Below are 27,132 nucleotides of genomic sequence, written 5' to 3' on the forward strand. Positions count from 1 at the left end.
TCTGGGCCCTTGCTAACTTGGTGCACGGGGCACCTTCCCAGCCAGCCTTGGTGCTGAGGAGCCCACAACTGTTATTTTGATTGGAATACGAACGGAATCAACTCCCTCACGTGGGAAGGGACAGGGGCCCATCCAGAAGAAATAAACAAGTGAATCTGCAGCCCCTCCGTGCCCTGCCTCTGTGAGCCTCTCGGGATCAGCCCCAGCCGAAGGGGGACGGGCAGGTTGGTAGTTCACAGTTCCCTCCCTGACGTGCAGGTTGGTGGTTCAGTTCCCTCCCTGACGTGCAGGTTGGTGGTTCAGTTCCCTCCCTGACGTGCAGGTTGGTGGTTCAGTTCCCTCCCTGACGTGCAGGTTGGTGGTTCAGTTCCCTCAGGGTGCAAACCCCACGTTTCCGCCGTGGGGCCGTGCTGGGCTCTGTTTCCCGTTGCCCCTCTGAGCCCCTCCCTGCGGGCAGGGGTGACCCTGGGGGGCAGGAGCCACCTCAGGGCCCGCCTGGGGAACAGGAAGGGGCTGCAAACCACAAACACCAGATCTCCTCATGTCTTTTCAGGCCCACAAATGTCACAGCTGCTGCTTTCCGAGACATTCAGAGCAGGATCAGAGAGGAACTGGGGGTGTGTGGGGTTGGATTTTCACACAAACCTCAGTGCTGCCCCTGAGCCCCCATGGGACTTGTGGAATCATGGAATGGTTTGGGTGGGAAGGGACCTTAAAGACCACCCAGTGCCACCCCTGCCATGGGCAGGGACACCTTCCACCAGCCCAGGTTGCTCCAAGCCCCGTCCAACCTGGCCTTGGACACTTCCAGGGATCCAGGGGCAGCCACAGCTTCTCTGGGCAACCTGGGCCAGGGCCTCCCCACCCTCCCAGCCAGGAATTCCTTCCCCATATCCCATCTAACCCTGCCCTCTGGCAGTTTGAAGCCATTCCCTGTGTCCTGTCCCTCCATCCCTTGTCCCCAGTCCCTCTCCAGCTCTCCTGGAGCCCCTTCAGGCCCTGGAAGGGGCTCTCAGGTCTCCCTGGAGCCTTCTCCAGGTGACCCCCCCAGCTCTCCCAGCCTGGCTCCAGAGCAGAGGAGCTCCAGCCCTTGGAGAATCCCCGTGGTCTCTCTGGACTGGTTCCAGCAGCTCCACATCCCCACACTGGGGATGTTTAATCCCACGTTCTATTTACGGATTATAACCGGTATTTTCACCGTTTTGTCGCTCTGGCTCGGGACGAGGCCATGCCTTTTGTCCCCTCGCGCTCTCCGTCGCGGTGCCCTCGGCGCGGCCCCTCACATCGCGGAGGGGGGCGCGGGGCGCCATCTTTAAACCGGGCGGGATTCCCGGTGGTCCCCGGCGGGGCGGCGATTCCCGGGGGACAGCGGCGGGAATACCGGGATGGGGGCCGGGATCGGTGTCCGCCGGCCGTGATCGGCGGCGCCGGGGGCTCGGCGGGGCGGGCAGGGGGCAGAGCAGGAGTGGTGCCCGCAGTGAAGAGGGCAGCGGCGGCCTCAGCGCGGGGAGGGGCTCGGGCGGCGAGAGCGGGAACGGCGGAGCGGCGGAGCCGTGAGGGCTGCGGGGGGACTGTGGGGGGGCCGTGAGGGGGGACAGAGGGGCTGTTGAGGGCCGGGAGGGGCCGTGAGGAGCGGGGGGGCTGTCAGAGGCCGAGAGGGGCCGTGAGTGCTGTGAGGGACCCGCCGTGAGGGAGCCGGGACGCGGCCGCCGCCGCCGCCATGCACGTCGTGAAGCGGGGTGAGGGCTCCGTCCGCCCCTCGGGGGGGCCCTCTCGGGACCGAGTGCTGGGGAGGGGGCACGGCCCTGCTCAGGGCACCCGCCGTGAGGGGATGGGACCCCTCGGCTCTGGGGGTCCCTCTCATGGCACTCCAAGTGATCAGATGGGGTCGCCGCGGTGTTTTGGGAGGTTCCCTCATGGCACATGGAAGGATGGGATTCCCTCTGCTTTGGGGGTCCCTCATGGCACCTGAAGGGGAATCCCCACTCCTGTTTTGGGAGGTTCCCTCGTGGCACGTGGAGGGATGGGTCCCCCTCCCTTTGGGGGTCCCTCTCATGGCACCTGGTGAGACGGGAGGGTATCCCCCCGTTTTGGGAGGTTCCCTCGTGACATGTTGAAGGATGAACCCCATTCTGTTTTGGGAGTAGCTCATGGCACCCGAAGTGGCCAGATGGGGTCCCCTCCCCCCTTTTGGGAGGTTCATGGCACATGGAAGGTTGGGATTCCCTCAGCTTTGGGGGTCCCCCATGGCACATGGTGTGAGGGGATGGGACCCCATCTGCACCCCATCAGGGTGTGGGAGCTCCCCCATGGCACCAGAGTGAGAGATGAGACCCCTCTGTTCTGGGAGACCCCCAACACACACACACACACACACACACACATTCCACACACACACACATTCCACACACACCCCCCTCCCACAATCCCCTCCACGCCCCCATCCAGGGGCTTTGGCCTTGGTCCCCACCCTTTGGTCCAAGGGCTGCTGGCCCAGGGGAGGGGTCCCCAGCCTGGGGGGGAGTGAGTGACCCTCAACTGGGTCCCCACCACTGGGATTTGGGTTAGTGCAGTTTAAGGTGGGAATTTCCTGGGGTGGAAGGGGAGCCTCCCCTCTCCTGGGGCCCCACCTGAGCAGGCTGTCCCTGGTGATTCCCACGTGAATCCCCCTGCAGGAGGGGGCTGGGAGGGGGGCACTGTGCTTACCTGGCTCTGGCTGGTGCCAGACGGGTGTGCCATGGCCTGTTGTCCCCAGATGGGCGCCAGGAGCGGGTCATGTTTGACAAGATCACGTCGCGCATCCAGAAGCTCTGCTACGGCCTCAACGCCGACTTCGTGGACCCTGTGAGTCCACCCTGCCCTGCTGGCCTGTTCCCTGCCCCTCATCCAGTGAATCCCACTCTGCCCTGTTCCTGCCCCTCATCCAGTGAATCCCACTCTGCCCTGTTCCCAGCTCCTCATCCAAAGAATCACACTCTGCCCTGTTTCCAGCTCTTCATGCAATGAATCCCACTCTGCCCTGTTCCCTGCCCCTCATCCAATGAATCCCACTCTGCCCTGTTCCCTGCCCCTCATCCAATGAATCCCACTCTGCCCTGTTCCTGCCCCTCATCCAGTGAATCCCACTCTGCCCTGTTCCCAGCTCCTCATCCAGTGAATCCCACTCTGCCCTGTTCCTGCCCCTCATCCAAAGAATCCCACTCTGCCCTGTTCCTGCCCCTCATCCAATGAATCCCACTCTGCCCTGTTCCTGCCCCTCATCCAATGAATCCCACTCTGCCCTGTTCCTGCCCCTCATCCAATGAATCCCACTCTGCCCTGTTCCTGCCCCTCATCCAATGAATCCCACTCTGCCCTGTTCCCTGCCCCTCATCCTGGCTTGGAGCTGCCCTGACCCCCATTTCTCCTGGGAAAAGCTGCACCAGAACTTTTGGAGTGTCCTGTGCCAGGCCAGGATTTGGATTCAGTGATCCTCAGGGGTCCCTTCCCGCTCAGGATGTTCTGTGATTCCATGAACTCTTGGCAAACCATCCATAATGGTTTTTTTTTTTTTGGTTGTTTGTGATCTGAGGGTTTTTGCTTCCCAGGTGCAGAGACTGCAGAGGGGAAAAATCCCTTTTGCTGTTGTAGATCACCATAAACTTTGTCCATTAACATCATAGAATCACAGAACCAGCTGGGTTGGAAGGGACCTCTGAGATCATCCAGCCCAACCCTTGATCCAACCCCGCCGTGGTTCCCAGCCCATGGCACTGATGCCACATCCAGTCTGTCCTTAAACACCTCCAGGGATGGTGACTCCACCCCCTCCCTGGGCAGCCCATTCCAATGGCTGAGCACCCTCTCTGGAAAGAATTTTTTCCTGATATCCAACCTAACCTTCCCCTGGCACAGCTTCAGGCCCAGCCCTCTTGTCTTGCTGATGCTGCCTGGGAGAAGAGCCCAACCCCCAGCTGGCTCCCCCCTCCTGTCAGGGAGTTGCAGAGAGTGAGGAGGTCTCCCCTGAGCCTCCTCTTCTCCAGCAGCCCACAAGATTCAGCAGCTTCTTGTGCTTAAAAAAAAGGAGTTTTGTTGCTTCAGTTCCGATATTTTGGATTTGGGGGGTTGCTCTCAGTGTCACCCTGCAAAGCTGGAGTGATGCCATGTGGAGGTAGCTCTGGATCCCCTCCTGGTCAGATAACAGAACAGAACCCCTGTCACTGCAACGTCCCTGCTTCGTTCTCCAAGCTGTGCAGGATCCAGGATGCACGTTGGAAGCTTCTCCTTCCAAAGGCACAGAAGGATTTCCCAGTGGATCCACTGATGTCTGAGAGATTTTTGTGCAGATCTCAGACCCAGTCTGGTCATCTGGAGTTGCCAGTTGAGGCTCTTCCCATCTCCCAAGTCCTCACAAGCCGTTGTCCTGTCTGAAATTGCACCTGTCCGAGAGTTGCCATTGGTTCTGCACCCAGAAGTCTTTGGGGTGGAGAGCAGGGGGAGGACACTGGTGCCTTGGTCAGTGGAGCAGGAAGGGTCCTGACTTGCCCTCCATGACCTGGGAGTAGATTTCACAGGATATTCTGAGTTGAAGGGACCCATAAGGTCGAGTCCAGCTATTCAGTGAGTGGCCCACGCAGGGATCAAAGCCACAACCTTGGTGTTGTTGGCCGTGCTCTGACCAACTGAGCTCGTCTCAGGGTCTGTGCTGAGGGCAGGAGTGAGGTTCCAAGTCCACCTGACTCCTAATACCCCAAATTCTTATTTATTCTGCAGTCATATGTGAAGATGAATTTCTCCTTTGAGAGTGAGTCTCCTGGGACTTGGATCTGCTTGTGCCAGACGCTTCCCAAGCCAATACTAACCCTCCCAGCCTCTGGCACTAACATTCCCGTGAGCTTGTAATTGTCACGAGCTGTGCAAAAGGTAACAGTGCAAAAAGCTTCAGTAGAAACTGCTGTGACCAGGACAGTCCTGGCCTGGTCAATCCTATCGCCTGCAAACCGTCCTTACACAGGATCCCAGACTGCTTTGGGTTGGAAGGGACCTTAGAGCTCATCCAGTGCCACCCATGGGCAGGGACACCTTCCACCAGCCCAGGGGGCTCCAAGCCCCGTCCAACCTGGCCTTGGACACTTCCAGGGATCCAGGGGCAGCCACAGCTTCTCTGGGCAGCCTGGGCCAGGGCCTCCCCACCCTCCTAGCCAGGAATTCTTTCCCCATATCCCATCTAACACTGCCCTCTGGGAAGCCATTTCTCCTTGTCCTGTGCCTCCAGTAAACAGTCTCTCTCCACCTTGCCTGTCAGCTCCCTTCAGGTCCTGGAAGGCCAGAATCAGGCTGCCTGGAGCCTTCTCCTCTCCAGGTGGACCCCCCCAGCTCTCCCAGCCTGTGTGGTGTTTTACTTTGCTCTTGTCTCCAGGCAGGATGGGCGGTGCTGCCAGATTTGGGGCCCATCGTCCCTGGTTTGAACCGTCAGGGTGTGGGGTTCCTGACCCCTGGAACGTTGCTCTTGCAGGCTCAGATCACCATGAAGGTGATCCAGGGGCTGTACAGCGGTGTCACCACGGTGGAGCTGGACACGCTGGCGGCCGAGACGGCGGCCACGCTGACCACCAAGCACCCCGACTACGCCATCCTGGCCGCCCGCATCGCCGTGTCCAACCTGCACAAGGAGACCAAGAAGGTCTTCAGCGGTGGGTCCAATGTCCAGCTGCTGGGGGGCAGTGACTGAGGGGACTGGGAGCTCTGGGGGGTGGAAACAGAACTTGGGACAAGTGCACTGTTCAGGGGAACAGCCTCGTGCTGAGCAGGTACAACGGTGGTGTGTCTGTGGGGCCGGAGGGAGCTGTTTGAGAGGATGGGCATTCCTGCCTCTTCCATCCCTAATCCCAGTGCCAGGTGGTGCAGGTGCAGGCCTGGGAATGTCCTTTTCACTTCCCTTTTCTTTGCAGATGTGATGGAGGATCTCTACAACTACATCAACCCTCACAATGGGAAGCACTCCCCAATGATCTCCAAAGAAACTCTGGACATAGTTCTGGCCAACAAAGATGTGAGCAGTTGTTTTTCTCCACTTACAAGTTTTCAGAATTCAATGAAATACTTCAGATAATTTATTTTAATTTTTTAAGCAAGCCATATTTGTTCTAGGGCACAAAGGCCATGCAGAAACCAGTGCAGGGAATGACTGGAGGGTTTAAAAGAGGGGATGGAGGAGTTTCCTCCCAGAAGGATGTTTCTGTAATAGAATCTATTTCCTTGGGTGTCCCCAGTGCCACGATCAGCACAAGTGATTAGAGATAAAGTACCCTCTGCTGGAGCAAAGTGAGGCAGCACAGAGGGGACAGAGGTTGGGTTCAGGTTTTGGGACAGCATTGTTCCACCTCAGTGAGGCCCCAGGGGCTGATTGTGAATGTCACTTTTGTCTGTTGTTCCCTGGCAGCGCCTCAACTCCGCCATCATCTATGACAGAGACTTCTCTACAACTACTTTGGCTTTAAGGTAAAGAGCACATTACTCAGACTCTGTTGGGAATGCTCGTGGATTTGTCTGGGATGGGGCAAGGGGGGGCACTGGAGGAGGTGGGACATCACTGGGTTTATGAAGGACAAAGAGGTGAAACCTGGACGAAGCAGCTCCCAATGGGATAAATTGTGGAGTTTTCCTTGCTGCTGGAAGGCCTTGTAGCTGCTGGGCTCTGTTTCACAGCACATCACACTGAATGTTGTTTGAATGCCATCCTCAGGAAATAATCTGATCCTTAGTAAACCAAAACAGGGATTTGGCTTCTCCTGTTGTTTTGTGGAGCAGTTGCTCTCAGTGTCATCCACACATGTATCCTCTCCTGTGCTGCTGGAAACATCTCCCCCACACCAGCCCAGTGTGCTGAGCCCCCCTCCTGCTCCCCTCACACCCTGCTGTGTTGGATTGGTTTTGGGAATGATGCTGGGTTTAAGGCTCTCTGGAGGCTTTGGCTGGAGTGTTCCACTCTTCCATAGCTCTGGGTACTGCAGAGAGGTCCTGTGGCTGGAGGGGCAGTGTGGAACTTCGTGGCCATGCTCCACACTCCACAATCCAGAGCAGAGCCCTCCCTGTTGGAATCTTCCAGTGGGCTTGTGGGCTTTCAGTCATTAATTGCCTGATTAAGCTGTTAGGAGAGGAGGGGCAGAGTGCAGGGCTAGTGAGGCCTGGGATGAGGAGTGTGGAGTTGCTGGAGTTGGGATTTAACAGGATTTGATTTAAATATTCCAATCTGCCTGCCTGCTAAAATCCATCCTCTCTTTTTAAAGACTCTCGAACGCTCCTACTTGCTGAAAATCAACTCCAAAGGTAAGAGCTGTTCCTCATGCTAAGCACTTCATCCAGTTGAGTCAATTTAATTAAATTATGTGCTGTCAGGGATGGTTGTTGCAGGCCTTTGGCTTGGAAATCCTGGACACCAGAAGGGTCAGAAGTTAACTGTAATATCGTAGAGATGAAAGATAATTGGATTCTGGATTGGATATTTGATTGGATTGTAATTGTTAATCCGAGTGAGGTTTTTTCCTCCTCTGTGAGAGCAGCTGAGCATTGGAGCAGGTTGTTCTTGGGTTTTTCAGAGCCTGATTGGGTGAAGTCCTGAATAAACAGGCCTGGGGCTCTTAGCTGGCTCTTCTTTGGCCAGGAGTTGGGCTGGAGATCTCAAGTTCCTTCCAACTGGAATTACTCTGTGATTCCATGAGCAGTCTGGCTGCCGTTGTTTGTACCTTGTTGCCATGCTCTGTGTGTGTCTGTGCTGACAGTGACTGTCACACTGACCCTCTTCTCCACGGCTTCCTGGGTGTAGTTGGGGGCGTGAGAGGCTGGACAGGACCCGGCCATGTGTGCGGGACCCCAAAATTCCAGTGTGCTGGGCTGATCCCACAGCGTGGGAGGGGGGATTCTGCCCCTCTGCCCCTCAGGTGAGACCCACCTGTAGAGCTGCCCTCCAGCTCTGGGGTCCCCAACATCAGAAGGATGTGGAGCTGCTGGAAAGAGTCCAGAGGAGGCACCAAGATCAGAGAATCACAGAAAGGACCTCTGAGATCATCCAGTCCAACCCTTGATCCAACCCCGCCGTGGTTCCCAGCCCATGGCACTGATGCCACATCCAGTCTGTCCTTAAACACCTCCAGGGATGGAGAATCCACCCCGTCCCTGGGCAGCCCATTCCAATGGCTGAGCACCCTCTCTGCAAAGAAATTTCTTCCCAATATCCAACCTAAACCTCCCCTGGCACAGCTGAAGACCCAGCCCTCTTGTCTTGCTGGACACAGCCTGGGAAAAGAGACCAACCCCCCCTGGCTCCCCCCTCCTGTCAGGGAGTTGCAGAGAGTGAGGAGGTCTCCCCTGAGCCTTCTCTTCTCCAGGCTGAGCCCCCCCCAGCTCCCTCAGCCTCTCCTCACAGCACTTGTGCTCCAGTCCCTTCCCCAACCTTGTTGCTCTCCTCTGGACCTGCTCCAGCCCGTCCATGTCCTTCCTGAGCTGATGACTGGGGGGTGGAGCAGCTCTGCGGGCTGAGGGAATTGGGTTCAGCCTGGAGAAGAGAAGGTTTTGGGGTGACCTAACTGTGACCTTCCAGTACCCAAAGGGAGCCCGCAAGAAAGATGGAAAGAGACTGTTTCCAAGGGCCTGGAGTGACAGGACAAGGGGGGAATGGCTTCCCACCGCCTGAGGGCAGGGTTAGATGGGATATTGGGAGAAATCCTTCCCTGTGAAGGTGGTGATGCTGGCAGGACCTAAAGAATGCAATGAATTGCCTCAAAAGACTGTCAGAGAAGGAAATTCCCATGAGATAAACCACCACCACAGGAATTTGTGATAAGCACAGACTGGCAACAACAGGAACCAGGCCTGGTAAGACAAACGTGGGTAACCTACTCAAATTAAAATTCCCACTGTGGAAAACTGTGAGAAAGGAAAGTGTTAATTACAGACCTAAACGAAGGTGAAGGTTTGAAATCAGCACACCAACAAAATTCCACTGTGCAAGCTGTGGGGAAGGAAAAGAACTGCTCTCACCCAGGCCATCCCAAGCTGTGGGAACATCTGAGACTCCCTGTGGATATCCAGGACTTGGACTGTACAAAAGTGGTGCCCCAGGAGCATGACTTTGGGACCCTCAGCACCGAGAAGACCTTCTCTCTCTTTCTCTCTCTCTCATATTTACAGTTAAATAAAACTGCACTATTGACTTTGGGGTCTCATTTGCACTTTAATTTAAACAGAGGCATCTTTCAATAACTGGATCCTGACAGAGGCCCTGTGTCAGAGACTGAAATGGTTAATGGCTTAAACATTGTTAACATCACCAAAAGGCTTGTCCACTGTGGCAAACTGCAAAGGAACAGCTGCTCATCTACCCAGGCCACCCCTCACTGAATATACCTCCTAATTCGGGTTGGGAGAGGACCCTGAGATCAGATGAGGGTGCTGTTGTCCAGCTATCCCAGTGCAAAAGGCCGTGCACACCTGAAGCTACAAACTGGATTTCAAGGTGAGGGAAGAGGCTGGTAAGAGGCAAATCCTAGAAGGTGGATGTTCCTTATCAGGCCAGTGTCCTGATGGCTCAGCTGTGAGAACCCCTCTGAGGAGCACCTTCAGTCAAAGGCTCCTGACATGTCCCTGACATCACCCATTGTAAAACTCCCCCCCCCAGGGGAGGTACCAGGCGTTCCCACCTGAACCTGGGTGGATATAACTCATGGAAGCTCTGAGTTTGCTGGACTCCCCCCATGGATCAAGACCTTCACTGTGACAGGACCACAACCACCACTTCAACCTGCAGGCATTGAAGCTGCAACTACCCCATCTCCTCGCTGGATCCAACGGGTACTGCCTGTGTATCTTTCTGCTTTTGTCCTTTCTTCCCCTTGCTTGTCCTTACACATTTCCTTACGTGTTATTTTCGTGCTTCCTATCAGTCTCTTGCTGAGAAGTCTCCCCATTTTGTTGAGGACTTTCGGGAAGCCATCGGGGTCTCTTTGTCCCTTTCTGTGGCACCCACGATCATCTGACAATGGGTTCCTGGGAATGCCCCCTCTGGGTGCTGAGGTGTTTCCCATAACCAGTCAGGATGGTCACCATGGCCTTAAACTGGTCTCTCACCCAACAGGTACCTGCGCGTTGTCTCGCTTCAGAGGACACCCGGAAACTGTTCATGGAGAAGAACCTTCTCCCAGGCTGGGCCTCCAGGGCAGCACATTTCCTTGAGCAAAGGCTATTTTTTCTCTCCTCAAGCAACTCTCCCGATGCCCTTTGCCCCTGCCATTGCACCTCCTCGCTCAAGGAAGCGTTCCCGCCGGGAATGGAAATACAGGGAATGGAAATACAGGGCGTAATAACGCGTAGAGGCACTCGGCAAAGCACACAGGGAAAGGGGTGGAGATGTAACGCCGTGAGGAGGTGAATGTCCTTGTCCTCTGGTGACATGACACAGCACCCAGCCAGCGGGGCACCGCCCCAGGGCGGGGCGGCTCAGGCACCCCTGGAGAGTCGTGCCAGGCCAAAGTCCCTTCGGCACCTTCTGGCGGGAACCGCGCGCGCCGCTCGGAGACACGAGGCGGAATCTCGGCAGCCGGAGTGGGAGAACTCCCACGTACACGGAATTCCCACGTTAACTCCTCTAAACCCCAATCCCCAAGCCTCGGGCTTTACTGCGAGTATTGAATACCTTGAAGTCACGTGAAGATAAAGTGCCGACGCGCTTTCCCAACACTCAGGGTGAAGTTTTGGCGCCTTGGCCAAAGGTTCATGGGGGTAACGTACAACCGAGGAGAAGCGTTCCACTAAAGCACCCGGCAAACACCAGCCCCACACGACTCACCACCAAGGAATGCTCTGGAAGTCTGGCTCCATGTGGCGGCAACGGGCTCCGGAGAGGGAAGAGAGAGAGGAGCTCCGCGCTCCTGTATTTATGTGCTCCAGGTGCTGTGGCCACACCTCCAGGGCGGGACTGAGGGCCAGAGTGAGGGGTGGGGTCTCCCACCTGGGCCCTCCCACACATGGAGTTGGTTGATTCCACCCAGTAATCAAATCATCCAGTCTCTCGTGACTTCAACATGTCCGACCCCTGGTCCAGAGCCGCACGCTCACCCGGGTGTGTTGCTTTTAAAAATACATTCCAGGCTCCAAAAGTTCGCCCTAACATACAGACAAGGTAGAGCATTCCACAAAGGGCTGACCCAGCACAAACCAACACACACAGCTGAGCAGAGTCCAACCCACTGGCTTTGAGCTGCCCTAAATATAAAGTAAGAAAAGAGACCGAAAGAGAGAAATAAAGAGACTAAGAGAAGAAAAAGGAGTAAAGAAGAAGAGAGAAAAAAGATTAGGATGAGGAAAAAGATTAAAGAAGAAGAGAGGAGAATAAAAGAAAAATGGATTATCACATACCTGCCACCGAAGAGTTCCATGGCAGACCATCTCCACGAGGCAGGTCCTGAGAGGAGAGGAAGGGTGGACACCGTTTGCTGCTGGACATCTGTGGCCACTCCTCCTGGGCAGGGCTTTGTGCTCACTGACCCCTCAGTGCCTCGGGCCGGAGCGAGGGACTCCATGGCCTGTGGGCCGGTGCCTGGCACAGACCCCATCTCCAGCCAGGCTTCCAGGGGGTCATTGTCACCAGGAGAGTGGCCATGGGGCCCAGGAGACCCAACACTCGTCGCTGGACCATCTGATGACAAAGGGAGAGCCTGTTCTCCCCTGTTCTCTGGTGGTTTTTCTATCAGCCTCTTCCTCATGCACATGACATCAAGGTGCTGTTCTCCCCTGCGTTTCATCGTCTCTGTTCCCAGCAGTGGTCCCAGGCATGTCTGTGAAAACCTTCTCTTTTGTCCCAGGGAGTTGGCCTCCTTGGCAGGCAGGAGAGGGAGACATGTAAAGCTTTTCCCAGGCTGGGCTTCCAAGGCAGCAAAGTTTCCTTGAGCCAACACTGGTTTTTTCCGCCCTCGAGCAACTCTTCCGAAAACCTTTCCCCTGACAGCTCCATACCTGTTTTCCTTTGCAACCAAACTGTTCTAAAATAATCTCTACATGTATATATATTTACAAACACCATTCAGTGTTGTTTCACTCTAATCCCCCCAGGGGATCTATTAATAACAACCTGGGTTACCATGCCCTTCTGGGGGGGTCGTAATGCCCTGGCACAGGTTGCCCAGAGAAGCTGTGGCTGCCCCTGGATCCCTGGAAGTGTCCAAGGCCAGGCTGGATGGGGCTTGGAGTAACCTGGGCTGGTGGAAGGTGTCCCTGCCCATGGCAGGGGGTGGAAGGAGGTGGTCTTTGGTGTCCCTCCCAACTCACCCAGCCTGTTGTGTGACTGTGTGTGTCCCCAACCCACCCAGCCTGTTGTTTGACTGTGTGTGTCCCCAACCCACCCAGCCTGTTGTGTGACTGTGTGTGTGTCCCCAGCCCCCCCAGCCTGTTGTGTGACTGTGTGTGTGTCCCCAGCCTGTTGTGTGACTGTGTTGGTGTCCCAGCCTGTTGTGTGACTGTGTGTGTGTCCCCAGCCTGTTGTGTGACTGTGTGTGTCCCCGCAGTCGCCGAGCGCCCTCAGCACATGCTGATGAGGGTGTCCGTGGGCATCCACAAGGACGACATCGACGCTGCCATCGAGACCTACAACCTGCTGTCGGAGCGCTGGTTCACACACGCCTCCCCCACGCTCTTCAACGCGGGCACCAACCGCCCCCAGCTCTCCAGGTACCCGGGCTGGCACACAGGGAGGGGCAGAGAGCAAGGAGGTGCTTTCCCAGCCCCTGAAACCACCAGCTGTGTGTGCTGTGAGTGTTTGAGGGAGTGTCGAGCAGCTGCTGTCAATTTAACCCGTCTTTGGGTGAAAATACACAGGTTTCTGTGAACTTTTGGGAAATCCTTGCGTGTCTCTGTTGTACTGAGAAGTTCCTGGTGTGCATGGTCTGCTGCAGGTTACGAAATGAATCCTGGTAATTGTTTCCTACAACATGCCAGAGGCAGCAAGCATAACTAATAGGATTTTAGTATACAGATATACAGGTTTATCTTTTATAATGCTTTATATCAATGTGTTAGGAAAAAGGTTCTTCCCCTAGAGGGTGGTGGGCACTGCCCAGGCTCCCCAGGGCAGTGGGCACGGCCCCAAGGCTGCCAGAGCTCCAGGAGGGTTTGGACAACGCTCTGAGGGACAGGGGGGAGTGTTGGGGTGTCCTGGGCAGGGCCAGGGCTTGGACTGGGTGATCCTTGGGGTCCCTCCAGCTCAAGATATTCCAAGATTCTGTGATTAAAATGTTGATACCAGAGATATCAACAGTTGCAACTCCTGATGTTTTCTGAGACCGTCCTTCACTCCACCTTCACCCCCGTGGGTTTCCCTCGAGGGCACGTTAAAGGTTCCGTGTTCACCCTGGTTTTTGCAGCCTGGTGAAGCTGTTCTGACTTTCCCTTTCCCCCTTTGTGCACTAAAGCCCTTTTTGTTCCCACCAGCTGCTTCCTGCTGTGCATGAAGGACGACAGCATCGAGGGCATCTACGACACCCTGAAGCAGTGTGCCCTCATCTCCCAAGTCTGCCGGGGCATCGGCCTGGCCGTCAGCTGCATCCGAGCCACGGGCAGCTACATAGCTGGGGTGAGTCTGCAGGGGCCTGCCACAGGGTGGGCTGGGTTTGCTCTCAGGAGATGGCTTTTTCTGGGGTGACAAATCAGTGCTGCTTCTGCTGACTCAGTTCAGCCCAGCAGTGAGTCTCACTCAGTGGTCCTTCCCTTGCCCTGAGGCAGAAAGGTTGGTTTCCCTTGGTGTTTTGGTTTCCCTTGGTGTTTTGGTTTCCCTTGGTGTTTTGGTTTCCCTTGGTGTTTTGGCTTCCTAATAGAAGTCCTTCCAAAAAGAGGATCTTATTCCACTATTTGAGCAGACAATTCCAGCTTACTTACGTGTTAGCAGCCTAGGAAGATTCCCTGGTGCATTGGGCCTTTGCCTTTCTGTATCTCTGACTGCCCCAGGACATCTGTGGATGTGTGTTTGGGGATTTTTGTCACACTGTGTGTAACCCCTGCAAGCCTTTAAGTGACATAATAGAGGAAAGAAGTTAGGAGAGATATTTTATTAACCCTGGGACCAGTAGCTTATATATTAAAAAAAAAAGATTTGGTGAAGGGACTGCAAATAATTGGGGGTGATCAGTTCTTGGCTCTCAGTGCCAGAGCTTTCCAGACTGCTGGAAGGCACGCAGGAAATGCAGACCTGTCTCTCCAGGGAGTTTCTGTTCAGCACTGATGTTTCTCCTGTGCCTCTGCAGACAAATGGAAACTCCAACGGGCTCGTTCCGATGCTGAGGGTCTACAACAACACCGCCCGTTACGTGGATCAGGGGGGAAACAAGGTACTGGCCTTGCTTTAGTTCCATTCCAGAGGGAACTGGGGTCACAGGGAGAGGCTCCACACCTGGGGAGGGTTGTCCCAGGAGCTGATGGAGTGGTTGTGGGTGACACACAATTAAAAAAGGGCATTTCCCCCCTTGTGTTTTTACTCTGGTGTTCCCCCTCAGTTCCCTGATAGCTTGGGGTGTTGTGTGCACTCGGGAGCAGAGCAGGAGGTTTTCTTTCCTAGGACAGTTTGTTCTGATCTTGGCTGTGTTCCACGTACCAGAGACCTGGGGCTTTTGCCATCTACCTGGAGCCGTGGCACCTGGACATCTTTGAGTTTCTGGACCTGAAGAAGAACACTGGAAGAAGAGCAGAGAGCCAGAGATCTTTTCTTTGCCCTCTGGATCCCTGATCTCTTCATGAAACGGGTGGAAACCAACCAGGTGAGAAGCCTGATTGGCACAGAGTAGGTCTGTTGATGGAGGGACAGGGGAGCAGCCCTGGGGGGAACTCAGGAATTTCCTGAGAGAGCTGCTACCCTCATTTGAGAAGCTGGCTGTGCAGGTAGAGGATGGAGCTGGACAGCTCCAGTGGGATACTTCACTTCAGGGCTTAATCTTTCAGCCCCTGACTTACATACTCAGACTGTTGACTAAATTTTTACTGTGGAGTTCCTTCAAGCATCAACACTTCCTCAGTAAATTGTTCTGTGTCTGCTTGTATTTCACACAGAATCTCAGACTGGTTTGGGTTGGGAGGGACCTTAAAACTACCCAGTGCCACCCCTGCCATGGGCAGGACACCTTCCACCAGCCCAGGTTGCTCCAAGCCCCATCCAGCTTGGTCTTGGACACTTCCAGGGATGGGCAGCTGCAGCTTAATTAAAAGGGTCCATAAAGATTTCCTCTGAATATTTTTCCTTACAGGACTGGTCCTTGATGTGCCCAAATGAGTGTCCTGGCCTGGATGACGTCTGGGGAGAGGAATTTGAGAAACTATATGAGAGGTAAGAGAGTGAACAGACCTGTAAGTTGTGTCATCTCTCACAGAGCTGCCCGTGGGATCTGGGGCAAGGCACAGCATTGTGGGCAGGGGGTTCATTGTCATGCTGATAAAAGGGTGAAGAAGGGGGTGTTTCCTTCACACTGTGACCTGCTCAAGGTGGGGGCTGTGTGTGAGTGGTCACTTCAGCTGGTGAGAGGGAAGTCCTGCAGTGATCCCCACCTAGAGCTCTCCATGGCTTTGCTTGGAACTTGCTGTGTGGGTGTTGTAGCGAAAGATTTGCTTGCCTTAAACGAGGGCAGTGTTGCTGCCCTGCTGTGCTCATTCAGAGCTCAGAGCTCAGCAGTGAGGGGGCTCCTGGCTGCCTGAGAACCTGCTGTGTGGGGCAGGGTCTGTCCCTGCCGTGGAGCCTGAGCTGACAGCACCGTGTGCCCGTTGCAGCTACGAGCGGCAGGGCCGCGTGCGCAGGGTGGTGAAGGCCCAGCAGCTCTGGTACGCCATCATCGAGTCCCAGACAGAGACTGGCACACCCTACATGCTCTACAAGGACTCCTGCAACAGGAAGAAGCAACCAGCAGAACCTGGGCACCATCAAGTGCAGCAACCTGTGCACCGAGATCGTGGAATACACCAGCAACGAGGAGGTGGGTGGGGAGCGGGAACGCGCGGCCTCGGGGGGAGCGGGGTGAGGGTGAGGGTGAGGGTGAGGGTTAGGGTTAGGGTTAGGGTTAGGGTTAGGGTTAGCACTTGGGAACGGTGTCCAACTGGGGCCTGGGCAGGGGAACAGGCAGCTGAGAAGCTTCTAACTCAAGTACTCAGCTCTTCCACTGACTGTGTGGGTTCCCCTCCTTTCCCACTGCTGTGGAGGGTTTGGGGTAACGCAGGATGGCCATGAAGGGAACCTCCAAGAGCTGAGGGGGCTCTTTGCCTGGCTGGGAGCTGCTGTAAGCAGCTCTTCAGTTCCTGCTTTAGGAAACCCCTGCCTCTCTGACCCCCGGTAGCAATTCCCTGAGCTCCCTGTGTGCTTCTCTGGTCCCAGAGCTCCATGGATGTGCTGTGGCTGGGCTGCAGCACAGCTACCAAGGTGAAGGAGGACATAGAGATGGGTCAGTGCTGATACAGGGCAGGGAGTCCAGAGCAGCCAAGCTCTGAGGCTGCTGTGACTGAAAAGATCAGTTTGTGCTGCTGGTGGTTCTTTAATTCACATGCTTCAGAATGTTCATCAAATCCTGAGTGGTCTGGAAAAGATGGAGCCAGCTCTCCTGCCTGCATTGCACAGGAAACCTTAACTGACTTCTTTCAGTTCTCCCAGGGTTGAAAGTAAAGCTGGTGTTAAAAAAATGACCCAAGAAAATGCCCTGGTGTATCTGGATCTCATTGGGATCAGCTGCTGCTCTGGGAACACAAGAAATAGTTGGGCTTAGTTTATGTGGACCTTGAAGCCTCTTCCAGTGCCTAAAGGGGCTCCAGGAGAGTTGGAGAGGGACTTGGGACAAGGGCCTGGAGGGACCTGGGACAAGGGGGAATGGCTTCCCAGTGCCAGAGGGCAGGAATAGATGGGATGTTGGGAAGGAATTCCTGGCTGGGAGGGTGGGGAGGCCCTGGCCCAGGTTGCCCAGAGAAGCTGTGGCTGCCCCTGGATCCCTGGAAGTGTCCAAGGCCAGGGTTGGACGGGGCTTGGAGCAACCTGGGCTGGTGGAAGGTGTCCCTGCCCATGGCAGGGGTGGCACTGGGTGGGCTTTGAGGTCCTTCCAACCCAAACCATTCCATGATTCCACAAGTCCCATCGGGCTCAGGGGCAGCGCTGAGGTTTGTGTGAAAATCCAACCCCACACCCCCCCAGTTCCTCTCTGATCCTGTTCTGAATGTCTTGGGAAAGCAGCAGCTGTGACATTTGTGGGCCTGAAACAGCACGAGGAGATCTGGTGTTTAAGTCCCTGCCCATGGCAGAGGTTTGGACCAAGATGAGCTTTGAGGTCCCTCCCAACCCAACCCCTTCTGGCATTCTGTGTAAGGATGCCCTGCAGGCAGTAGGACTGACCAGGCTGGAATTTTTCAGGCCATCCCACTTTCTCCTAAACCTTTCTGAGCCATCATTGCCTTTCTCCCATCTCCTGAGGCACCACAGGAGCAAGGGCTGCCTTTTCCCAGGGCTGTAGGTTCCCTGGTGGTTGTTCCCGTGCCGTTGGGATCCCGGGCCCGCTGTGGGGCTGAGCTGTGTGCCTCTGGCCCGGGGTGTTGCTGCCGTGCCCCATGCCGTGCTGTCCCACAGGTGGCCGTGTGTAACCTGGCCTCCATCGCCCTCAACATGTACGTGACCCCCGAGCACACCTACGACTTCAAGAAGCTGGCAGAGGTCACCAAGGTCATCGTCCGGAACCTCAACAAGATCATCGACATCAACTACTACCCTGTGCCAGAGGTGAGGGCTGGGCTGGGGTGGCAAATCCTGCCAGAGCCCGGGCTGGAGCAATCCCAGAGCAGGCTGGGACACAAGGAGTCACTGAGGGACTTTATAAACCTGTTCCCAGATGGGCCCTGTTAGTGCAGCTGGAGCTTCAACCTAGAGCTGTTCTGTAGGGAAGCAGTTGTAGGAAAAGCCTCCCCTTGAGGTGGTTCTAGGAGTTGTTTCGTGTGTGGGGATTTCCATAAAGCACAGAACAGCCCTAGGAACAGAGTGGGAAGTGCAGCAGAGAGAGGGATCCTGGGAAGATCCCAAGAAAGTGTAACTCAGTCCTGTTGGTTTTACAGCTCTCTGAGAGGAGGGTGGAGCCAGGTAGGGGTCAGGCTCTTGTCCCAGGGAACAAGGGACAGGACAAAAGGAAACAGCCTCAAGCTGTGCCAAGGGAGGTTCAGGTTGGACATCAGGAATAATTCCTTCCTGGAAGGGGCTGTCCAGCCCTGGCACAGCTGCCCAGGGATGTGGAGTCACATCCCTGCAGGGATTTAACAGCCCTGTGGATGTGGCACTAGGGGACAGGGGTCAGTGGTGGCCTTGCTGGGGGAACAGTTGGACTTGATGGGCTCTGAGGACTTTTCCAACCTCTGTGATTCTATGATTCTGCTCTATTAAAAGGACCTGTTTCCAGGCACGGGCCTGTTTTTCAGAACATGCTGAGTGTTCACTTCTAAACCCTGGCTCCCCTTGCCAGGTTAAACAATTCCAGCCCGTGATCAGTTCTAACAAACCCAGTCTGGGCCTCCAGTTCCTGCCCCAGCAAACAGCCACAGAGGGGCCCTGGGCAGGCCTGAGGGGTGGGTTGGTGCAGCAGAAAGGAGGGCAGGTTGCAGCAGCAGGGTTTCCTCCCAGGGGCGCTTCCCAGCCCGGCGTGTTCCCTGTGGCTGTGCCCGAGGTGACCACTGTCCCCGAGGTGACCACTGTCCCCGAGGTGACTGCTGTCCCTGAGGTGACCACTGTCCCCGCTGTCCCCGCTGTCCCTGAGGTGATCACTGTCCCTGAGGTGACCACTGTCCCCGAGGTGACTGCTGTCCCCGAGGTGACTGCTGTCCCTGAGGTGACCACTGTCCCTGCTGTCCCTGAGGTGACCACTGTCCCCGAGGTGACCACTGTCCCCGAGGTGACTGCTGTCCCTGAGGTGACCACTGTCCCTGAGGTGACCACTGTCCCTGAGGTGACCACTGTCCCCGCTGTCCCCGCTGTCCCGCAGGCCGAGCGCTCCAACCGGCGGCACCGGCCCATCGGCATCGGCGTGCAGGGCCTGGCCGACGCCTTCATCCTCATGAGGTTCCCCTTCGAGACCCCGAGGCCCAGCGCCTGAACCAGCACATCTTCGAGACCATCTACTACGGGGCCCTGGAGGCCAGCTGTGAGCTGGCCCAGGAGCAGGGCCCCTACGACACCTACCAGGGCTCCCCGGTCAGCAAGGGGGTGAGTGCCAGGAAAACCTGGGAAAGCTTGTCCTGGGCAGGAAGGGACCGGGCAGTTCTGGTTGGTGGCAAGTTGGATCTGAGTCCCGGTGTGCCCTGGCAGCCAGGAGGGACATCCCTGTCCCAGGGGGCATCAGGCACAGCACTGAGGGGGGTATTGTCCTGCTCTACTCTGCACTCACCTCAGTCCTGGGGGTGTTTAGGGCACCACGATATAAGAAAGATCTGAAACCGTTAGAGAGCACCAGAGGAGGACAGGGGGATGGGGAAGGGTGGAGGGGAGAGGAGGGGGAGGGTGTGAAGTGGAGAGAGGAGTGGAGCAGAGGAGCCCCAGGGCAGAGCTCAGCGAGGGCTGCAGCTCCTCCCGAGGGGCAGCTCCGACCTCTGGGAGCAGGGACAGGACCCAGGGAAGAGCTGGAGCTGGGACAGGGCAGGCTCAGGGTGGATCTCAGCACAAGGTTCTTCCCCCAGAGGGTGGTGGGCACTGACCAGGCTCCCCAGGGCAGTGGGCACGGCCCCAAGGCTGCCAGAGCTCCAGGAGGGTTTGGACAATGCTCTGAGGGACAGGGGGGATTGTTGGGGTGTCCTGGGCAGGGCAGGGCTTGGACTGGATGATCCTTGGGGGTCCCTCCCAGCTCAGGATATTCTGATTCTATGGTTTGAAAAGAAAAGCAAGACTCAGCCAGTGGTGGCTGTGCCCTGGAGCACAGTCAGAACACTGAGTGTAAGGTCACCATACAGGAGCTTCCCTAAGGCTGAATTGTAGAGAAGTTAATGGGAATAACAGATCTGTTTCCAATGGGAATTATGAAATGTGGAGAAAAGAATGCCCTCTCTAATTTGGACTGAACTGTGTTCTTCAGATCCTTCAGTATGACATGTGGAACGTCACCCCCTCTGACCTTTGGGACTGGAAGGCTTTGAAGGAGAAGATTGCCAAGTGAGTAGCCCTGCACAGTTTGGAGTAGGTGTGAAGTACCTTCATGGAATTCCAGTCTGGTTTGGGTTGGGAGGGACCTTAAAGCTCATCCATCCCACCCCTGCCATGGGCTGGGACACCTTCCACCAGCCCAGGTTGCTCCAAGCCCCGTCCAACCTGGCCTTGGACATGAATTTGGTATGTTCTGTCTACTGAAAACTACAGGCAGGGTCCAAGTGTAAAAACAGCCCCCTGTGTTCCCCTCCACCCCAGCAGATCTTTCTTCAGACTGGTTTTTGGGTGGTTTCCTTGCACTTTTATTCCTCCAAGGCAGAGGAGCTCACCCCCACTCCCCTGCCTTAGCTGAGCTCTCATTTCACCTTGGATGCATCAGCAGGATTTATATTCCCGTTAAACACCTGTAGTGATGAGTGAGGCACTGTCAGCCAGGCTTGGGGACTCTGCCTGCTGCCAGGGAAGAGCTGAGCCTTGAACATCCTGAAGGCAGGAACTGTTGAGGCAGGAAGTGTCTGGAATGAATTAATTCAGGTTTTTTGGCTCTAATTTTTAAATGTGGTGGATCTGCCTCCTGTCCTGGGTGTGGGGAGGTCTCAGGCTCTCCATGGGCTGCTGGTTTGGTTCTGCCTGGGCACTCTGGGGTTGTGCAGGGCCTGACAGATTGTGTTCTGAGCAGCCTGTGTCATGACCAAATCATTTGGGAAAGCCTCTGATTTAGGTGGAAACAGCAAAGCCTTTAGTTCTGCTCCCACTTGACCCACAATGCCACTTTCGTGGCCCTTCCCTTTTCCTGGTGTGAGGGTTTGCAGGTTCCCCCAGATTTCCGGGTCCCTGTGGTGTTCTTGGCTCTTTGCTCTCCTGTCTCCCTTGGCTGCAGCTCTGTGACTTTGCCTGCTGTCCCCAGGTACGGTGTGAGGAACAGCCTCCTCCTGTCCCCCATGCCCACTGCCTCCACTGCCCAGATCCTGGGCAACAACGAGTCCATCGAGCCCTACACCAGCAACATCTACACCCGCAGGGTCCTCTCGGGGGAGTTCCAGGTGAGCTCAGGCACTGTGGGCAAGAGCTGTGCCCTTGTCTGGCATCACTGTCACTGAGAACAGAGACAGGGGGGAGGCCTCACCTCGGTGGCTCAGTTCAGTTGAATGTTTGTGTCCAAGCACCGAGGGAACGTGGAGCTTTGTGTGCTCCACAGGCCGTCCTGGAACATGGGAAATGATAAAGAAGTGCTGGGTTTGACTGGGAAAGGCCTTTGTGGGGCCTCAGGGTGGCCTGCAGGAGTGACTGCTGAAGGAGGGACAGTGACATGGTGGAAAGGACGTGGGTGCTGTGGGAAGAAACTGAGACCATAGTCCTGAGGAATGAGGGGCCATGGAACAGCTCCACAGATACAGAGGGGCCTGTCAGGAAAGGGTGTGGAACACGAGTTCTGGAGGCTGGAGACAGCAAAGACCTCTCTGGAGACAAGGGGAGTCTCTGCCTGTGTGGGAGGTGTGTCCATCCCCCAGAGGTGTCTCCTCAGAGCTGTTTTGGGGTGCTCTCCATCCCTCCTGGCTGTAGGATCCCACCACACACGAGTGGTGAGGCCAGAGCAGTGGGTTTATGAACCTGCCTCCCTGTGTAGGGCAGGGGAGGGCTGTGGGATGGGGACCCTGTCCCAGCGGAAATCCTGGCTGTGCTTTCCTCCCAACTACTCAGCCTGTACTGCTTCTGTTCTTGCCCCTCCTGACCTGTCCTGGTGATTGTTTAGTGACTCAGGCTGTGGCCAGTGGTCCTGGAAGAGCAAGATGTGTCCCTGTCCCATCTTTTGGCATTCCTCATGCAGGGCAGTTCCATACACCCCCTTCTCATTTGGCGTGTCCAGCAGGATCCCAGAATGGTTTGGGTTGGGAGGGACCTTAAAGATCATGTAGTTCTAACCTTCTGCCGTGGACAGGGACACCTTCCAGCATCCCAGGTTGCTCCAAGCCCCATCCAACCTGTCCTTGGACACTTCCAGGGGTGGAAATGTTATCCCTGTGCCAGGTCTGCCTGGCCACACACATCCCTCAGCGCTGACCCAGGACTGAGACTCTGTCAGGGCTGTGCAGGGTCTGGTTGGACCGTGTCAAAACCTTCTTTGCCCCTCTCAGGTGGTGAATCCCCACTTGCTGAAGGACCTCACGGAGAGGGGCCTGTGGAACGAGGAGATGAAAAACCAGATCATTGCCCACAACGGCTCCATCCAGGTACAGGGGAGCAGGGCAGGGGTCCCTGCCTGGCAGGCTCTGCTCAGTCTGGAGGCCCCCTTACAAAGGTCATAAAGAGGTGATTTCACAGCAGGGAGCGCCGTAGGATCCTGGGATATCCGAGTTGGACGGACCCACCGGGATCCTCCCGTCCAACACCGGGGCCGTTGGTGGTTACACCCTTTGGAAAACCCTTCCTGTTCCTTTCAGAACATCCCTGAGATCCCGGACGACCTGAAGCAGCTCTACAAGACAGTGTGGGAGATCTCCCAGAAAACCATCCTGAAGATGGCTGCGGACAGAGGGGCCTTCATCGACCAGAGCCAGTCCCTCAACATCCACATCGCAGAGCCCAACTACGGGAAGCTGACCAGCATGCACTTCTACGGCTGGAAAAGGTACTGGGAGGGACTGGGGAGGGGGCAGCACTGGGAATGGGGTCAGGGGCATTGGGAATGGGGTCAGGGATGCTGGGAATGGGGTCAGGGGCATTGGGAATGGGGTCAGGGACACTGGGAATGGGGTCAGCACGGGGATGTGGGTCGCAGGATGGGGTCGGGTAAGGGACGGGGAGGAATGGGGGTCAGACCGGGGAATGGGGTCAGGGACTGGGAATGGGGGGTCAGGCACTGGGAATGGGGGCTCAGGGACTGGGAGTGGGGGCTCAGGGACTGGGAGGGGGGCTCAGGGACTGGGAATGGGGGCTCAGGCACTGGGAATGGGGGCTCAGGGACTGGGAATGGGGTCAGCACTGGGAATGGGGGCTCAGGCAATGGGAATGGGGGCTCAGGCACTGGGAATGGGGGCTTAGGGACTGGGAATGGGGGCTCAGGGACTGGGAATGAGGGGGCTCAGGGATTGGGAATGGGGGCTCAGAGACTGGGAATGGGGGCTCAGGGACTGGGAATGGAGGGGCTCAGAGACTGGGAATGAGGGGTCAGGCACTGGGAATGGGGGCTCACAGACTGGGAATGGGGGCTCAGAGACTGGGAATGAGGGGGCTCAGGGATTGGGAATGGGGGCTTAGGGACTGGGAATGGGGGGGCTTGTTCCATACAAACAGGGGTGATACCTGGGACTGGGAGGGCTTGTTCCTGACAAATGGGGGTGATACCTGGGACTGGGGGGATTGTTCCTGGTTAATAGGCAGTACTTGGGATTGGGGGTCTTGCTCACAACAAACAGGGGCAGTACCTGGGGTTGGGGTGGCTTGTTCCTAATAAATGTGGTTGGTAACTGGGATTGGGGGTCTTGTTCACAACAAACAGGGGCAGTACCTGGGGTTGGGGTGGCTCGTTCCCAATAAATGTGGTCGGTAACTGGGATTGGTGGGGCTCCTTCCTGACAAACAGGGGCAGTACCTGGGGTTGGGGGGCTTGTTCCCAAAAAAGGGGGGTGGTACCTGGGGCTGGAGGGGCTTGTTCCAGCCAGAGGGGGTGGGATAAGTGCAGCCCTTGGGGGCTGGTAAGTTCTGGCAGGACAAGTTGGTCTCCCCCGTTGTGGGAAGGGCAAAGGCTGTTCCCGTCCAAGGCCCCGGTGTCCCCACGGAGCATCCCCAGGGCAGTGGCTCTGAGGGTGCCTGCACTGCTGCTCCCGTGGATCCTGGGGGCTGCCAGCCGTGCCTGGGAGGCTCCAGCTCAGGCTGTGTCCCTGTCCTGTGCCCAGGGCCTGAAGACAGGCATGTACTACCTGCGGACAAAGCCGGCCGCCAACCCCATCCAGTTCACCCTGAACAAGGAGAAGCTGCGGGAGCGGGAGAAGAGCTCCCGGGAGGAGGAGGAGAAGGAGAGGAACAAGGCAGCCATGGTGTGCTCCTGGAGAACAGGGAGGAGTGTCTCATGTGTGGCTCCTAAGGGATCGCCCCGTTCCACACGGCTGGAGCCTGCTGGGATGGGAGCATCCCGTGGAGGGAGGGGGCTGGGGCAGGGGCAGGGAGGGGTAGTGTAGCTTCCCCATCCGTGGGGTTGGGCACAGGCATGGATAGGGGGCAAGGGGTGTAGGTATTGCTTTGGTAGCTGGGCATCCCAGGAACTTCAGTGCCTTGGCATGGCCTTGCATAGATCCCTGGAGACAGCACCGAGGACAGGGCGGGTGCTGGGGCCACTCCCAGGTCTGTCCCGGGCAATCCAGACAGGGACTTCCATTCCACTCGTGTCCCAGAGGAAGGAGCACACCTGGCTGATCCCTGTTCCCTGGCTGGGGAAGGCACAGCAAGGAGACCCCCTCGTGTGGGTGTGTTCAGTGTCTGCCAGGGCACAGGAGCAGCTGCTGGGACACCTGGAGTGTGCCCACCTCCTGCCAGACCCTCCTCCCACTGCTGCTTCCTCTCCTGGTCCCCTCCTGTGCCCTTTCCAAAGAGCTTTTGGAAGGAGCAGAGGGGTGGTAGGTGTGTTGGTACCTGGAGAGTTGCTCTTCTCCCTCAGCCCAACAGGCCAGAGTGTGGCACTGGCTGAAGGTGCCTCTGCAGTCTGGCCAGGAGTGGCAGAGCTGCTGCCCTGCGTTTTATCCTGGGTTAAATTCACTCATTTGGTCCAATTTCTCAGGCAGTTTCCTGGCAGTGGGGTCCGTGCTGTCCTTGGCCACAGGTCACGTGCCATCCTTTGAGGGTCACATGCATTTCTGAGGGTCACTTGCCATTTCTGAGGGTCACTTGCCATTTCTGAAGGTCACTTGCCATTTCTGAAGGTCACTTGCCATTCTTTCTTGCAGAGCTGCATTTCTCCACCCAGCTAGTTGTTAGGTCTTTCAAAGCTCACATCCCATGGCTGCTCCTGTTCCCTCTCCCTGCTCCAACACGAGGGGGCCTCCCAGGCAGTTCTGCAGCATTTGTTGGATTCACGACCCACACGACCAACCCTTGATCCAGCCAAACTCAATAAAACGTGGAATGTCGAAGGAATGAGTGGTGGTATCTTGGGAACACTTTTTTTTTTAAGTTAAGAATGAGTGTCCTGTTGCTCCTGTGCTGGTTCCCACAGGGAAATGGAGACCTTGCTCTCTCCAGCTCCCTGACAGGAGGGTGCAGTGGTGGGGGGGATATTGGGCTCTGCTGCCAGGGAACAAGGGACAGGAGGAGAGGGAACGGCCTCCAGCTGTGCCAGGGGAGGCTCAGGTTGGACAGGAGGAGGAATTTGCTGCTGGAAAGGGTGGTGAGGCCTTGGCAGGGGCTGCCCAGGGAGGTTTGGAGTGCCCAGCCCTGGAGGTGTCCCAGGAAGGCCTGGCCGTGGCACTCAGTGCTCTGGGCTGGGGGACAAGGTGGGGATGGGGCACAGGGGGGATCCATGGGCTGGGAGGGCTTTTCCAACCCCAATGATCCTGGGATTCTATAAACTGTCTCTGCAGACACAGCAAGGACTGAGCAGCAAATGAAGAGTTGGCATCAGCAGGGGTGTTTATCTTTTATCTGAAATAAATGGAGATGCAAGAGCAGAGAGGGTGGGGGGGGAGCCACCACAATCTGTGGGGCCAGAACCCCCAGGGCAGCTCCAGAGCTCAGGGCTCTGGGAGACAACAGGGAACAGACCTCGGACGTGCCCGGTGCTGGACTCCCCTGGGCAGGGCCCTGCCCTGGTACCTGTGCCAGGTGTGACACGGGCCCTGTGCCAGGTGTGTGACAGGTGTGTGTGACATGGTACCTGTGCCAGATGTGTGCCAGGTGTGTGACACGGTGTGTGACACGGTGTGTGTGACATGGTGTGTGACACAGTACCTGTGCCAGGTGTGTGACACGGTGTGTGTGACTCGGTACCTGTGCCAGGTGTGTGACATGGGCCCTGTGCTAGGTGTGTGACATGGTGTGTGTGACACAGACCCTGTGCCAGGTGTGTGACACGGTGTGTGACTCGGGCCCTGTGCCAGGTGTGTGACACAGACCCTGTGCCAGGTGTGTGACACCGGTGTGTGACTCGGGCCCTGTGCCAGGTGTGTGACTCGGGTCCTGCAGGCCCGCGCGGGGCCGCCGGGGGCACAGGGACCGGCTGACGGGGGGACCCCGACCCGAACCCCCCCGTGTGCCCCCGGGGCTCTGTCCCAAACCCCAAACCTCCCCAAATTCCCACCACAGGACGGAGCTCGGGGGGATCGGGCAGGTCCTGGTGCGGGTTTCACAGCCCAGGACTTCCTGGGACACCTCCAGGGCTGGGCACTCCAAACCTCCCTGGGCAGCCCCTGCCGAGGCCTCACCACCCTTTCCAGCAGGAAATTCTTCATCACGGACTGGGAGGCACTGGAGGGACCCCTTTAAACGAGGGTGGATGCTCGGGGAGCCCAGAGTGGCCACCGGGCTCCTGCAGCAGATCCTGAACGGAGCCTTCCTGGGAAGTGAGACATTTGGAGGTGGGCACGGGGGGAACAGGACAGAGGGAAACAAGCAGGGGCACTGGGATCGTTGCTGGTGCATTCCCGGGAGCTTTGTGCTCGGGCTCTGGAGCCGCTGGGGGCTGACCTGGCTCTGGCGGGGCCACCTGTGCCTATTTTGGGCTAAATGCTGAAGAGGTCCTGAGCCAGGGACTCCGCCGGTTCCCCCCAGGAGTCTCTCTCCAGGTGCCCGGTGGCCATTCCCGGGGTCGGGAGCACCGGCAGGACCTCGGTGCTCTGAGCGGCTCCGGCTCCGGAGCTGAGCCCGAGGTGGCCGCTGGGCTGCACTGCTGCCCACGGATCCTCCTCCTGCCCACGGATCCTCCTCCTGCCCCTCGCCTTTCCTTTTCCCAGGTAACGGGGGTTTGGGAAGCTGGGAAGAGCTCG

General features: G+C 56.9%; 1 protein-coding gene across 1 annotated transcript; it reads left to right on the forward strand.

The window, feature by feature from the left end:
- Positions 1–1,609: 1,609 nt before the first annotated feature.
- RRM1 (ribonucleotide reductase catalytic subunit M1) lies at positions 1,610–25,288 on the forward strand. The gene is given in 24 exon segments (XM_032680104.1): positions 1,610–1,739; positions 2,756–2,844; positions 5,495–5,672; positions 5,931–6,031; positions 6,422–6,455; positions 6,458–6,480; positions 7,269–7,308; positions 12,537–12,699; positions 13,459–13,600; positions 14,268–14,351; positions 14,618–14,697; positions 14,699–14,777; positions 15,261–15,340; positions 15,778–15,901; positions 15,903–15,980; positions 17,609–17,758; positions 19,005–19,095; positions 19,098–19,225; positions 20,088–20,164; positions 21,066–21,201; positions 22,294–22,389; positions 22,600–22,785; positions 24,052–24,199; positions 24,202–25,288. Coding segments are annotated over 24 exon segments (2,367 nt in total). The 5' UTR covers positions 1,610–1,720; the 3' UTR covers positions 24,243–25,288.
- Positions 25,289–27,132: the final 1,844 nt, after the last annotated feature.

This window comes from Chiroxiphia lanceolata, chromosome 2, assembly GCF_009829145.1.
Source record: "Chiroxiphia lanceolata isolate bChiLan1 chromosome 2, bChiLan1.pri, whole genome shotgun sequence".
Taxonomy (NCBI): Eukaryota; Metazoa; Chordata; class Aves; order Passeriformes; family Pipridae; genus Chiroxiphia; species Chiroxiphia lanceolata.